The sequence below is a fragment of the Rhinichthys klamathensis genome, unplaced genomic scaffold (genome assembly GCF_029890125.1).
Source record: "Rhinichthys klamathensis goyatoka isolate OS25496 unplaced genomic scaffold, OSU_Roscu_1.1 h1tg000197l_1, whole genome shotgun sequence".
Classification (NCBI taxonomy): Eukaryota; Metazoa; Chordata; class Actinopteri; order Cypriniformes; family Leuciscidae; genus Rhinichthys; species Rhinichthys klamathensis.
The window spans coordinates 139,321-154,314 of NW_026606723.1; the positions used below are offsets into that span (position 1 = coordinate 139,321).

General features: G+C 35.6%; 1 protein-coding gene across 1 annotated transcript; it reads left to right on the forward strand.

Moving 5' to 3' along the window:
- The first annotated feature begins 1,325 nt into the window (after positions 1–1,325).
- lifrb (LIF receptor subunit alpha b) lies at positions 1,326–12,909 on the forward strand. Its single transcript, XM_056262931.1, has 18 exons — positions 1,326–1,463; positions 6,727–6,825; positions 6,954–7,129; positions 7,214–7,364; positions 7,466–7,714; positions 8,378–8,504; positions 8,620–8,744; positions 8,844–8,980; positions 9,094–9,247; positions 9,631–9,692; positions 9,784–9,994; positions 10,083–10,274; positions 10,470–10,571; positions 11,154–11,321; positions 11,411–11,524; positions 11,632–11,725; positions 11,834–11,897; positions 12,508–12,909. The coding sequence occupies exons 2-18, from the start codon at positions 6,765–6,767 to the stop codon at positions 12,889–12,891; spliced, it is 2,571 nt and encodes an 856-aa protein (XP_056118906.1). The 5' UTR covers positions 1,326–1,463; positions 6,727–6,764; the 3' UTR covers positions 12,892–12,909.
- The last annotated feature ends 2,085 nt before the right edge of the window (positions 12,910–14,994 follow it).

Below are 14,994 nucleotides of genomic sequence, written 5' to 3' on the forward strand. Positions count from 1 at the left end.
AATAAAAGAAATATGAGAGCTGCCAGTGAGCACTGAGAGCATTGAGTGGTACATATGATGCTGTTTAAGCTGAATAATAGGTTTTATACTATAGCTGGACATTAGACAATAATTAAGTCACTGATAAAATATGCTTTTTGAACAAAAAACATCTGGAATTTGCCCCTAATATATTCTGAACTGTTCTCAGAAAAATTTATTTAATATCAGAATGTGTGGTGAAAAGATTATTTGTGGGTCTTTTTCCACTGTTAAATTGTTTTGTTATTTTCTTGCTGCTTTTTTTCCACCATGTGACCGGAAGCCAGTGTTAAATTGTTTTTAAAAGAATTTTGAATTGGTAATGTACTGGTGTTTATAAAACCTTTGAAATAATAATAAAAGCGCCAGTTATTGCAAAGATAATAATTGTATTTGTGGAACAGGTTTTTCAAGTATTTGTAAGGGGTTGTTTTGTCCATCACTATTAATGCTAAAAGTGTAAAGGAAATGCATATATTTTAAGTGTACATTTGTTCATTGTACAACTAAAACTAATTGCACCTTTCAGTGATTTTTTTTTTCCTTTTTTGTTTTGTTTAAGTGCACTCATTATTTTGCAGAGCACTGTATGAAATTTAAGCACCATTTAATAATGAAATTGCAGAGACTGATGCAAGAAGTGTTATTTATATTTTTTCCTGAAGGGAAGAACATCTAAAACTGTTGTACATATTTACAATATTTCTGTAATTATGAGCTATAATTTAATGTGTTTTGGGGGGCATTAGCTATTGGCCTTGAAAATCTAATGGAAGGGATGCATCTGTGATAAAATAAACCTCGATTTTCTTGACTACGTGTTTCATTCATGTTGCTTTGCAGGTTTTTATCATTCCAATCCAAATCAGTAAGCATAAATAATTTGTTTATAGGCTTTACACATTTGTGTAGAATTCCACAGAAAAATTTCTGCTACTTTCCACAGAACAGCCCGTCATTGTACTCTCTTGGCCGTTTTTTTTTTTTTATCTACTTTAATCTACGAATGTATTACATAACCCCTATGTAAATCCTTGCTTACAATGTGAAATTGGAAGTTTAATTCACATTACTACAGTACTTCTCTTTTGTCTGGTGGTGATACTCTCATTGGAAGTAGGCCTACTGTACACAGGAAAATGATCGATTTTAGAGTCTAAAATCTACGGAATGGAACTAGGGAATCGTTTTAACGTGCTTTAGGGGTTAATAAACTTGTTATTCTTGATTCCTTCAAATGACGCTCGTAACTTCCAGCACGCTTACACTGAGATCCTCCTCCCACGTTATGTAGATTACTCACACTTCTGCTCATGTCCTCCGGTGTGAACTACGAGTGAACTTTATTGCTCTCTATAACTCAGCTTTAAGTTTTCCATTTTTGCTTTCGGATGAAAATAATAAGGAAAACCGAAGCTTATTCTTCTGCCTACAGTGAGGTTATAGGTGGGTGTTTATTCTCGTTATTCTTTGAACTGCTCATGAAGAGGCTTGCTGTTCTCAGTAACCATAACGCTCCTATAATTATGAGTAAGTTTGTCATGTTAACTACTTGATTGTGTTTTATGGCGTACCTGATTGTTACTGAAACAGTTAGACGAAGAGATGAGCAGTGAGCATGCGCAGTTTGTCTTTGCCTCACTCATGCGATTAGTTCTATTTTGTTTGGTGTATATTCTTCAGCCCATTGGATCTGTACCATATTCAGCTCTTTCAAATATTCCTAAAATAAATGATTAATTATTAGTAATAATTAATGACACATGGTCCTGACATAACTTCCAAGTCGAGTCATGAGTGATTTAGACTGCAGAGTGCAACATTTTTTAATGTTTAGATATTTTGTTTTAAGATATGGTGTCTGAAATCCTCCAAATGAGAAAGAAAAAATATATAAAGAAAGTTATACAATACAATTGATCGAAAAACATTAAAAAAAATATATAATTAAAGCTGCAGTCCGTCACTTTTTTGGGTTAAAAATTATCCAAAATAAATTGAGCAAGAACATAACCAGTGTTCAAAATTATCTGCTTGCCTTAGCTCGATTCAAAACGTAAGCTTGTAATAATGTTTTTAATTTTCAGTGTTACTGGTGGATTTCCGCGGGAAATTCGAGCATGTCTTGTCTTTGCGTCATTACGTCACATCAGTACACATAAAGAAGGCGTCTCAGCTAGTAGGCGATATTGCGTGTGAGGATGTTGGAGGTGGAAATTTATAGCCTTCTCACATCACCTGATATAATTAAACTTATCAATTTGATGGCGGATCCAGAAAGGTTCAAACAACAATCACCAGTGACAACTAGAGATTCACCTGTATCTCACCTGTATGCAAAAGACTTCGGAGTGGCTACAGAAAAAAGAGACTGCAACAGAAACTCTGAAACAAAGCAAGTAAATGAGCTGAGACACAAGAACAGGACAGGGCAGGACTTCCCTCACTGAGACAGGAACCCCAAGACAAAAGGTGACAGAGAGGACAGTCAGGAATATCCCGTTGGGAACCCCTACCGTTTGCAGAGATTTCCTGATCTCATCATTTATGAACTTTCTCAATATAAAATACTATTGTATTGGAATCTAAATTAAACATTTTAATAAATTTGTAACACTACATCACGCAATGCTGATGTTGTTAACATTAACAATTTGAGATCTAAGTAGATATGCACGGTTTGACGTGATATGATAAGCGATCATTAGATTTAATCAGCGCGATTTACTGCAATGCTTTTTTCCCCTTAGTTGGTCAGAACAAAAGTGGATGTTACTTACTTGTTCAGATGACATTTTCCGGTGCAAATTCTTATGTTGGTCATACTTCCAAAAAGTAGAATCTGTGATTCCGAATGACATATCCACTCCGGCGCGGTGACTGACAGCTGCACAGTCTCCTCAAAACATTGGATTCATCCGCGCTGTGCGGTGCCGAGGCACAACCCACGTAAAGTTGATAATTCCGCGAATAATTGCAATTGCAGATTTCGAACAGAGATGGTGACAAAGAGGAAGGCGGGCGATTTTTGTGTGCATTAATTTAATCCGAATGTGTGACATTTGCTTGTAACTCTTCAAAATTAAACTTAATTTTTTTTTAAAATATTTTTTCAACACTGAATCTAATACTACACAATACTTATATTCAAAATGTATTGGTCAATCTCAGACAACTTTATTTAATTTTTTACAAGGTTTCTAAGCAGAAGATGGACGCATGTTTTCTCAGTCCTGTTACCGAAACTCATGTGCCATTTAAAAAGCATGTTTAAAAGCATTTCAATTAATTCCTTTGTTTTCCCCACAAGAAAGTGTTTATTTGAAAGAAATTGTTGGTTATATGATTCAAATAATTGAAAAAATCACTGTATTGTGAGGTGTATTTTAATATAAAACACAAAGCCATCAAGTTTATCACTTTTTATAATAATTAAATTTATTAAACAATTGTATAAATTATGGACCAAACAAAACTGATTAAAACAGTGGTTTAACTTTATTTTTTTTGAATAAAAATAAAATAGTAACAGGAATGAACATTGGGTAACAGCAATGAGTGTCCATACTCCATATGTGTGCATGTGTTTGTATGAGAGAGAGTGTGCATAAGATTTCTGTGTTGAGTGATGTATGTGCTAGTAGTACTTCACAGCGAAGGAGGTGGAAATAGAAAGAAGGAGAGAGAGGGAGGGAGAAAGAGGGAAGTTAAGACAAAAAAGAGGGGAAAGAGAGGGTTTTCGGGTGTTTCTCGCTCCTTCCCTTGCAGCCTGCCAAGGGTGGGTGTTTCTGGCACCTGAATATGGGTTCTCTCCATCTTCTACAAAATATAAGAAAGACAAAACGTAAAAGTCACTTCGTGGTGGACTGGCTCCCTAGAAGTATGGTATTCACATTGTAAAACTAATGCTAATGTCTACAATATAAGTAATTGCAACCTTGAAAACTCAACCTTGGACTCTACTCTTGTTTTGTTTTTTTCATATGAGTAACAGGATTGAGTTTTTAAGCAAAACGTTATCAAATACATATAGCATATGGCCACATATCACACATGCTAATAGCATGAGGACACTGAGCAAATTCTAGTGACTTAGAAGTTAATATTTAATATTATTGGTATTATAAAAGTTAATATTTTTTAAATAACAAATAACATCTAAGAAATAATTTAGGTAACAAGACTTCCCATTGCTTTCAGAAGATCCAGATGATGCAACTTCCTGTTGAAAATGTGTCTTGTGGAATGTTCCAAGTTTTCAGAGGGGGGAATGTGTTAGGGTAACAGGACTGAGTAAAAATCCGGGGATACGACTAAAATGTGTATTTTATCAAAAATATTAGATTACAAAAAATTCTCATAAAAAAAAAAAAACATTCTAAAGCATAGATTGGATATATAAAGTCACACAACAATGCAAAAAAAACAAGATTTTTGATGGATTTTAATAATTATATTTCATGGTAAACTTTAGAGATAGAGAGTGGGGACATGCAACAAATGCTATTTTTTTAGTGTTCTTGGTAGTTTTATTAATGGTTTTAATTATACATTTTAAATTTGCAGTTATCTTAATGTGCGGGACACTTTGCTTAATAATAAAATGTATTTTAGAGTTAATTTTCATGCATTTTTATACATGTAATGTCCTGGGGACAGAAATGTCACCCATTCGTTGGAATGGCTTTCATATTAAGTTTCAATTCGAAAGCACTTGAAATTAACATGTTTCTGGAGTCTTTCGAGCTTAGATTTGTCAATCATATTACAAAGTTTTAACTCTTGGTTAAGGTAAACATGTTAGGATTTGAAGTAATGGACATACATTTGTGCCTGTTCAGTCACCATCTGTGGTATGTTTATCGTTTACTAATTTTCTGCAGATCATATCTGATTATGATAGTTTCAATAGACACTGAGCATCTATAGCTTTCCAGTAGTAATGCACCAATAATCAGTATTGCTTCTCTTAATGGCCTGATAATAGATGTTCGAATAGATTATTTATTCACTGCTTATCCATTTCTGGTCATATAAGTGTAAGCCCGTCTAGATCGGTCCAAAGGCGTGTTTGTCTTCGTGTTACCATCTTTCCTCGTGTAATTTAATTCCATTTTAGCTTTTATCTGACTCCATTTTATCACAACCTCGAATTTAGCTTAGATTGCCAATTGGTTATTGGTCAATTATCTAATAGTTTAGCAATACATTTGATTTTTCTACTTAACTCTTTACTTATATTTTACCCGTTCATTTTAGGCGGGTCTCACGATCAAGCTCGCCGCCAGCTTTGGTCACCAAACAGAGGTAATTGCTATATACCTGAGATCGGTCGCATTCACGCTTACACAATCAAAGATTCTTTGGCTATAGCCCCCGTGATTGCATACACTTGAAATTAAAGTAACGTTTACTTTAGGCAGAGGTATGGCCACTATACATAAGTCAACCAACTTTACTTCTCTTATAATAGCTTTGGATTGGCCATGCCGTGGTTTCCCACGTACACTTATCTAAAGTAACATTAAATTAAAACAGAGGAAAGACACACCCATATTTAGGTTGGTCAAGCAGCATTTTGCTGCCCTAAACGGAAATTAACTTCTTTGCGAAACAAGTACACTTGAATTTTAGTGCCAAATATTAGTCGTCACTAATCTGACACAAAACTTGCGGTAACATACGAATCCATTTAATCTACTTGGGAAAACAATTTCAGAGTCAGTCGGAATAAAATCAAATGTAACAATTTATCATGTCAGGTCAATTTATCATGTCAGGTAAATGTATCATGCCAATTTTATAATCAGTTCAAAGATAATAAATACAAAACATCAACTGCTCTTGAATAAAGAGAGAAGATGCGAACCTGACATTATAAAATACATAATGCGGAATGTTTTGCATACACTCCACAATCACAGGCTAATTTGAGTTACAAATCGCCACGAGCCTTCTTCAGCATCTCCCTAAATACAGACCAAGGCAGAAACCTCTGTTCAAATGTAAACATGAGTTCACAGAGGGAATTTGCATTAATCACCGTCCCAGACTTAATGGGGACAGAAGTTGATATACATGGGGGCACACAGTCAACAAGATATCTCTAAACTCTCCACACCTTATTACCTGCTTTACTTCTGAATGAGACCTTTGTACCAGTCGCACTGAGACATTTCAAATAACATGTATAATACTGTATGATAATTGTTCATATTAAACCATATAGATTTTTGGGTGATTTCAGGTAGGGATGGTGGAAGCGAATGATGTGTAAATTGGGAGGTGATCAACTCAAGTGTGATTGTGTCTCGAATGAGGATGGTAATAGCAAGAGAGTACAAATGTTAATTTCCTTTGTTTTGTCAGAGAGTTGCCCTCTCTTCCAGGTCTTCCAGTTTCTTAAAAGGAAACATTTTGAGGGTTATATAAACATACTATTTGTACTCACAAATGATTTGGAGTGTTAAAGTCCAAATAAAATAATTTTATAAACTCTACAATCTACTGCACATACTCATGGGAATGCAGGTTTGAGTCGTGCCATGATGACTCCATTATCAGTCTCTCTCCACTTTACCATCTCCCCTAAATGTCCTTTAATTTAAAACCCATTAGGGAAGATGTTTATTTTTGTTTTGTTTTTTTAATACCCTTTTAGAAGATGTTATTCAGCCATGGTTAATGCCATTTTGTTTCCTTAGCAGATCTGATTGCTAGTGGGGACACTGGTGAGTTCTATTATGTCAGTCTGGCTTTTGTGTGCTTTGCTTTCTTCTCTGATTTGCACAACGGAACAGGACGGTGAGTCTTAAATGCATTCAACTATATCATTAAACTCTTAATAATACAATACCCATTTATTTCAAATGTTATCTGAGACCCTTAATAGAAGAATTCAAATAAATGATGGTCAAATTGTGTATCAACAGGGCATCCACTTTCTATAAAAGAGGTGAACGTGTATGCAGAAACAGACACCCATGATAATGGTGCATGGGTGTTGAATGTTGAATGGAGAGATGGGTTTGCTGAAAATAATGAATCCATGGAAGTCAGCTATGAGGTGCAGGTTTATCATACTGAAAAGATGAATCCTGTTCACAATGTAAGTTGATCTTTTGAGATTCTTTGCTGGAGCAATGGAAGATATGTCTAAGGCTATTTTTTCAATGAGAAATAACTGTTTTAGGAAACCGTACACGTGACGCCAAACAATACAACCCATCATCACTGGAAATGGACCTCACCTATACCATTGCAGTGCACTTCCCATTCGGTTAGACTTAGGCGTCGAGATCAGGATCACACTGGTGAATGGACACCATTATACACGTACAAAGGTTTGTAGCCACAGGTTGTTCTCATTCTGTATGCACATATTATGCAAAAGACTAAACAACAAACTGAATTTAACTGAACTGTTTTGCCTTTAAAATAACAGGACAAGATCTTATTGCCACAAGATTAATTGTCTATCCTCGTGATCATGTTTTCATGGTTGGGAGTACCATCACATTTTGTTGCATCTTCAAGACCGCTCCATCGCCCGATTCTAAATTTCAAATCTGCATCAGTAACAGGACATACATCACAAAACCAGTTCACTTTCTCAGCCCTTCGGAAGCAACTTCAGACATACTTTGTAATGATAAAGGAGGCAATTCAGCAGGCTCTTCAGTATTTATTGGCTGTAAGTGTAAACATTCATGAATTGTTAAATTAAATGCTACCCGTCATTTTTTACTTGTTTTACAGAGAGTTAGGCAGCTAGACTTTGTTTTCCAATTAGGTGAGGATTAGTCACAGCTTCTTTGGATATTTTTGCCCACCATTTTAACTGATGAAGCCATTGGATAAATAAGAGAAAAAAAGTGTGAAATTTTTTTTGGAAGAATAAAAAAAAAAAAAAGAATGAAAAGAAGAATGACCCCCCCCCCCCCCCCCCCATCATTAGTTACAGTAAACATATACTAACACTTATATAATTAAAAAGTCAGATTTATTTGATCAGAAAATACAGTAAAAACAGTAATATTGTGAAATATTATTATGATTTAAAATAATTGTTTTCTAGGTTAATATATTTTAAAATGTAATTTATTCCTGTGATGGCAAAAGAACAGCATTTATATTTGAAATATATATATTTTTTATGCTTACATTTTTTTTTTACTGTCACTTTTGATCAATTTAATTGAGTAAAAGTATTTTGCTAAATTAAAGTATTCATTTCTTTCAAAAATAAACAAAATTGACTGGCCCCAAACTTTGAACTGTAGTGTATACCAAATGTGTTAATTGGCTTTTAAGTTGAGTCCTGGCCTTAAATGTTTCGTTTCACTGACTGCTCTAGATCCTCCAGATGACCAGAATCTTACATGTATGACACGGGATCTCAACTCTGTAGAATGTCACTGGAATCGTGGTCGAAAAACCTACCTGGACGGTACTAAAAAGACAATCTACACACTTAATGGAAGGTAACCACACAGCCAACAATATATCATCCATCTTAATGTACAGTGCAAATCATGGTTACATATCATACGATTCATACCGAGTCTTCACTGATTCTAAGTGTTTTGTATTTGTCAGAGATTGCGATTTCGATAAATGTGTCCTGCCTGCGGTGCCAAAGCAGGTGACAATCTGGACTCTGATTGGCAAAAATCCCCTTGGTGTGAAGACTCTCACGGATACAGCAGACCCCACACATCGGGGTATAACAAATTATTTATTTTAATAATGATGAATCTCTTAGAATACTGCAAGCCACAGCGTTTATTTGTGAATTTAATCTTCTGTTTCTTCTTGCACAGTATGGTTGAGAGCACCCAGTAAAGTATCCTATGCTGCTTATGCAAGAAATGTCACTCTTCTGTGGAGTTGGAACGTGAAAAATTATATTTTATTTCCGATGATTTGTCAAGCGATGCTCAACGGAAGCATTTACAATGTTGGTTTCATCAGTTATTGTCTTGCATTAAAAATTGATAACTGCACTCTTTTAGCTCTCTGCTGTTAAACTTTCAAGGCCTTGCATTCTCACAAATGTCTACATATTTTCAGAAAACCTTCAATGGACTGGGACTTTCATCAATTGTCATTGTCCATCTGCAGCCCTTTGCTAATTACACAGTTAAAGTGAGATGTGGGTCTGATGAACACTTCTACAAATGGGGTGATTGGAGTGAAATTACTGAGTTCTCCACTAAAGAGGACAGTAAGTATACAGAGAATTAATTAACCTATTAGAAAATATACTCATTCATTCATTTATATATATATGCTTTTGTTTTTATAGTTCTACATCATTTTGTGAGTGATATTGCTTTTATACAAGACTTCAATATGCAAGAAGTTCATATTGAGTAACTTACAGTGTGGACACAACTTACATTTTACTTAGTCAATTTTTTTTTTCTCCGCCAACGTGAATAGTTCCTTACGAAGCCACGGCAAATTACTCCATTGCACTTTTCTGAGCAACACGCAGTTACATTTCTGGATGAATTAGTGTTTTTGAACTAGTCGGGTGAGTGATGAGTCAATGACTGCCACTCGGCCAATCAAATTTAGGGAATCACACTAATAATCTCTCTTCAGTTCCAGAAGCAGTAGATGTTTGGATTCAGTATTTTGAACAAAACACGTATGTTCTGTGGAAGGTAAGTGCAGTTTATATGATTTGGCTCTGTTGTCTTTAGCTTTAGCTCTGCATTTTGTGGCTACAATCAAACAAATAAAAATGTTTTAAAGCCTCTAACTCAACAACAAAGCCATGGGACGATTACGCAATATAAACTTACCAAAGGCAAGAGGAGAGAAATCATTGACATAACACCAGAAACAAAGCTGTGCTACAATATCTCCCCTGGGAATGAAAGAACTGATCAAAAAATCACAGTCTCAGCAAAAAACTCAGCTGGTCTTTCTCCTCCTTCTATGATCATCGTCCCCGGTTATCCTGGTGAGCATTCCAAGTATATTCAAAAGGCTTTTTAAATGGGTTGAAAAGTGTGTTTAAATTAATAAAGTTTTTAACATACTCTTCACAGACAATGAAGTCAATGTAAGCCAAATCTATAATGGTAATGCTGGCTTTGAAATAGCTTGGGACGGATACTTTAATTCCACTTGTGGCTATGTTGTTGAATGGTTTCCAACCTACTATGAGACACAATGTGCTGTGGAATGGAAGAAGATCCCAGAATGTGACCATCCCGCCTTTTGCACCTGGAAACAGTATGGTCAGTTGGGAACATAAAGAGGAGTCATTTGTCTCATTTCTGAGCTGTTGTTGTTTTGATACAGAATTTGTGCACATTTGTAATTGTTCATCAATGATAAAGAGCTGTAACCTGTGGCTATGTTCATAAAAACAGCTAAAATTAGATTTGTTGGTGCTGGTGAACAAATTATTTCAGTCATTCTATCTTTCGCAGGTATTTTTGAGGCTGGAGTGAAATATACTGTCTCGGTCTATGCCTGCATTGATGATAAACCAATGCTTCTGCGGAGGAGTGAGGGATATGCTATAGAGCAACGTAAGCATTCTGTAATTAATAACTGGTAAAATGATGGACTGATTGCTCTTAAAAATAAAGGTTCCAAAAGGGGGTTTTCGCATCAATGCCATATAGAAGAACCATTTTTGGTTCCCTAAAGCAGTGTTTCCCAACCCTGTTCCTGGAGGCACACTACACATTTTCCAACTCTTCCTAATCGATCACACCTGAATCAACTCATCAGCTCGTTAGTAGAGACTCCAAGAAATATATGGGTCAGAAAAGGGAGACATCCAAAATGTGCACTGTTGGTGTGCCTCAAGGAGCAGGGTTGGGAAACACTGCCCTAAAGAACCTTTCAGTTCTTAAAAGAACCCATTTCTTCTAATTGTGAACAACATTTTAAAAATCTAAAGAACCTTTTGTGGAATGCAAGGTTCCATGGATGTTAAAGTTTCTTCAAGGCACCATAGATGCCAATAAATAACCTGTATTTTCAAGAGTGTCGTTTTAAAATGCATGCAATGTTATTTAGGTCTGTGCAACCTAAATGTTTATTGTAGTTTTTCATGTTTACCTCACATTGTCTCTCTTATTGTCCTTTCTGATATCTGTTCTCAGGACCATCAGGGACAGTTCAGAATTTGAGAGGTAAACAGAATGGCATAAACCTTGAACTTTCCTGGGACGAAGTGCCCTTACAACAGCAAAAAGGATTCATAAAAAGCTACAGGGTCATAACGTATCGTTATGATTCTAAAACACCTGTTATCACATCAGAGACAGACGGTGGGTTTACTCCCTAATAAGCATCCCCCCCCCTCCCCCTATAGACGATTGTACATTACAAATGAGCATACTTTGTTTTTCCATTTTAGGGCCTGAAATTAGTTTGACCTTAGATCCAGGCTCCTACACCTTTAATGTTAGTGCCATTACATCTGGAGGATTAGGTGATCCCGCTACATTCAGAATGAACATCGAAAAAGACAGTATGGCTAAAGACATTTAATTATACAATATAATTGAAACTATTGATGATTGAACTATTTTATAATGTTCAATAATCATTGTGTGCAATGTGACAAATTCTTCATAGTTGAGCAGATGATTGTGGCCACTGTTGTGGGTTTCAGTTCAGCTACTCTTGTCTTCATTATCATCACAATCCTTTGCTACAGAAAGAGAAAATGGTATGGAAGCGTCACGTCGTACATGTATTTCAAAAACCCAGTATTTTCTATAGTTTTTAACAAATTTTTCAGCTGCAATTAAAATGTCACTCTTAAAAAATCCTTCAGGTTAAAGAAATTATTGTATCCAGATATTCCTGAACCAAAACTTGCAGGTGAATGGAATTCAAAGGTGAGCCATCAGTGTTGATTTTAATTTATAATTTTCCTGACAGATTCCCCAAATCCTAATTATTATTATGATGTGCATGTAGCATTATGTGGGTCACAAGCCAAAAATGGGTTGCAGGTGTGTTCTCATCATGTCTGGGGCAACTTTGTATCCCAATAAAATCCTATAATAAACTGTAACAAACTATATACTTGTGCATAGTCATCATAGCAAAATAAAAATGCTTAACTTCTTATTGTTGTTGACATCAAAGGTTGTGTGCAAATTAACCTGCCACTTGGTATAACAATAAAATTTGGCAGATTTCAACATGAACAGGTTGCATGACCATGACCTTGACCTTATGCTCAAAAACTATGCAAGGTCAAACTAAATTATGATCCAGACAACATTCAATAGGGGCTCACTTGCAATTCAAAGACTTTTTGTGGTGCATTATTGGCTTAATAATAGGCTAAATAATAATCAAAAATTGGAATGTCATTTTTGTTTACTTTTATATGAAAAGCAGTTTCGCCACTGTGTTGCTTGGCCACTTGATCCTTATCTGTGGCACACCAGTTAAAAAATATTGTCCTAAAGACTTTTAACAAATGTTTGCTGTTTGCAGGGCTTTAAGTGTACCCAGATGACTGAGGGGTATATGAAGTGTGAGATCCATGAAGTCCACAATTCAGAGCGTCCTGCGACAACGGAAAGTCTGCATGGCCTTGACCTCATCCGCTCCAACTCGACAGTGTTTCCTGCACAACATTCCAACCAGAATGTGTCTAAATCTCCAGTTCTCTATCTTCCTCTATGGCCCTGTGCTAGGAAACTTACCTCAATTGTTGAAAACCCTTCCTATAATATGTCCATTCTAGAACCAGTCGATGTTGCCCAGATATCTGAGCTTACTCTGGAAATGGAGGATAGTTACCTCCCAGTTCCTAACTGTGTTCAGAAAAATGTTGTTGTTAAAGACTCCTCAGGCTACAAGCCCCAATCAACATAGCCTACAAATGTATACTACAGTACATTAAGATAAACCTCAGTGTTGTGCTATAATGCACACCATGTATATCTGAATTATGCCTAAGTAAATGCCAGTGAATTGATATATTGTACATACAGTGGGGAGAACAAGTATTTGATACACTGACGATTTTGCAGGTTTTCCTACTTACAAAGCATGTAGAAGTCTGTAATTTTTATCATACTCTTCAACTGTGAGTGACGGAATCTAAAACAAAAATCCAGAAAATCACATTGTATGATTTTTAAGTAATTCATTTGCATTTTATTGCAAGACATAAGTATTTGATATATCAGAAAAACAGACCTTAATATTTGGTACAGAAACCTTTGTTTACAATTACAGAGATCATACGTTTCATGTAGTTCTTGACCAGGTTTGCACACACTGCAGCAGGGATTTTGGCCCACTCCACCTTCTCCAGATCCTTCAGGTTTCAGGGGTGTCGCTGGGCAATTCGGACTTTCAGCTCTCTCCAAAGATTTTCTATTGGGTTCAGGTCTGGAGACTGGAGCGGTCCTTAGTTGCCCTGGCTGGAGGGGGACCTTGCGTGCGCTGCAGGATTTTAATCCATGACGGTGTAGTGTTTTACTAATGGTTTTCTTTGAGACTGTGGTCCCAGCTCTCTTCAGGTCATTGACCAGGTCCTGCCATGTAGTTCTGGGCTGATCCCTCACCTTCCTCATGATTATTGATGCCCCACGAGGTGAGATCTTGCATGGAGCCCCAGACCGAGGGAGATTGACCGTCATCTTGAACTTCTTCCATTTTCTAATGATTGCGCCAACTGTTGTTGCCTTCAGATGCTTGCCTATATTGTCCTGTAGCCCAGCCCAGCCTTGTGCAGGTCTACAATTTTATCCCTGATGTCTTTACACAGCTCTCTGGTCTTGGCCATTGTGGAGAGGTTGGAGTCTGTTTGATTGAGTGTGTGGACAGGTGTCTTTTACACAACGGGTTCAAACAGGTGCAGTTAATACATGTAATGAGTGGAGAATAGGAGGGCTTCTTAAAGAGAAACTAACAGGTCTGTGAGAGCTGGAATTCTTACTGGTTGGTAAGTGATCAAATACTTATGTCATGCAATAAAATGCTAATGAATTACTTAAAAATCATACAATGTGATTTTCTGGATTTTTGTGAAAATGCATTTCTTTTAAGTATACTGTGATGAAATAAAGCTGTGACCTTCTTTAGAACTGCCTGTAAATTTGCATTGTATTTCACTATAGTATTCATTTACTGTACTTATCTATGTTACAAGTGTGACCCCTGTGAATTTAACCCGTGACCTTGATGTTGATAGAGTTATGCTCCAATAGAGTTATAGTTCCCTCTTGTGGACTGAAGTCAATTTAAATTTGAGTTTGCTTTTATTGACATGACAAATATTTGACAGTTTTTCCATCAAAATAATCCATAATGAAAGTAATGCAACTTTACACAAATTGATGATAATAATAACAACAACATTATATAGTGTAGATGAAAAAAAAAAAAAAAGATTAATGTTAAAGAATGGAAAAAGAAGTATTGGGGGGAAGTAATAAATAATTAGGAAGAAGAACAATAGTAAAACTGTTATGGAAACACAGACCATATTTATGCCAAAACACTTTTTTTTATGTAGTATTAATGCAAATATAACACACAAGAAGAAATAAACAACACACTTATTCCTATAATTATCAAGACAAAGTACAATGGGAAGCAATTACATTAGAAATTAATAAAAGGTAAGAGTAACAACAAGGTTAATCCAACAGTAGAAAAAATAAAGGGGGAAAGGGAGAGGTTTGGTACACAAACAATAATGAAAATATAATAAGAAAGAATGTCAAACATGGTAAATGTTTATCATTATTGTTTTATATTGTTTTCTTATTAATATACGTTGAAATTGTACCAAAATACAAATTTATTTCTTGCTTAAAGAAAGTGTGGTTTACATTTTGTGTATTTATATTTATGACCTTGTGTTTTCCCAATTTTTTTCCCAACAACACAAAACAAATTTTTCCCAACAACACAAAACTTGTGTTGTCCCAATTTTTGTCATTAATGTAAAAACCAAAAAGAATA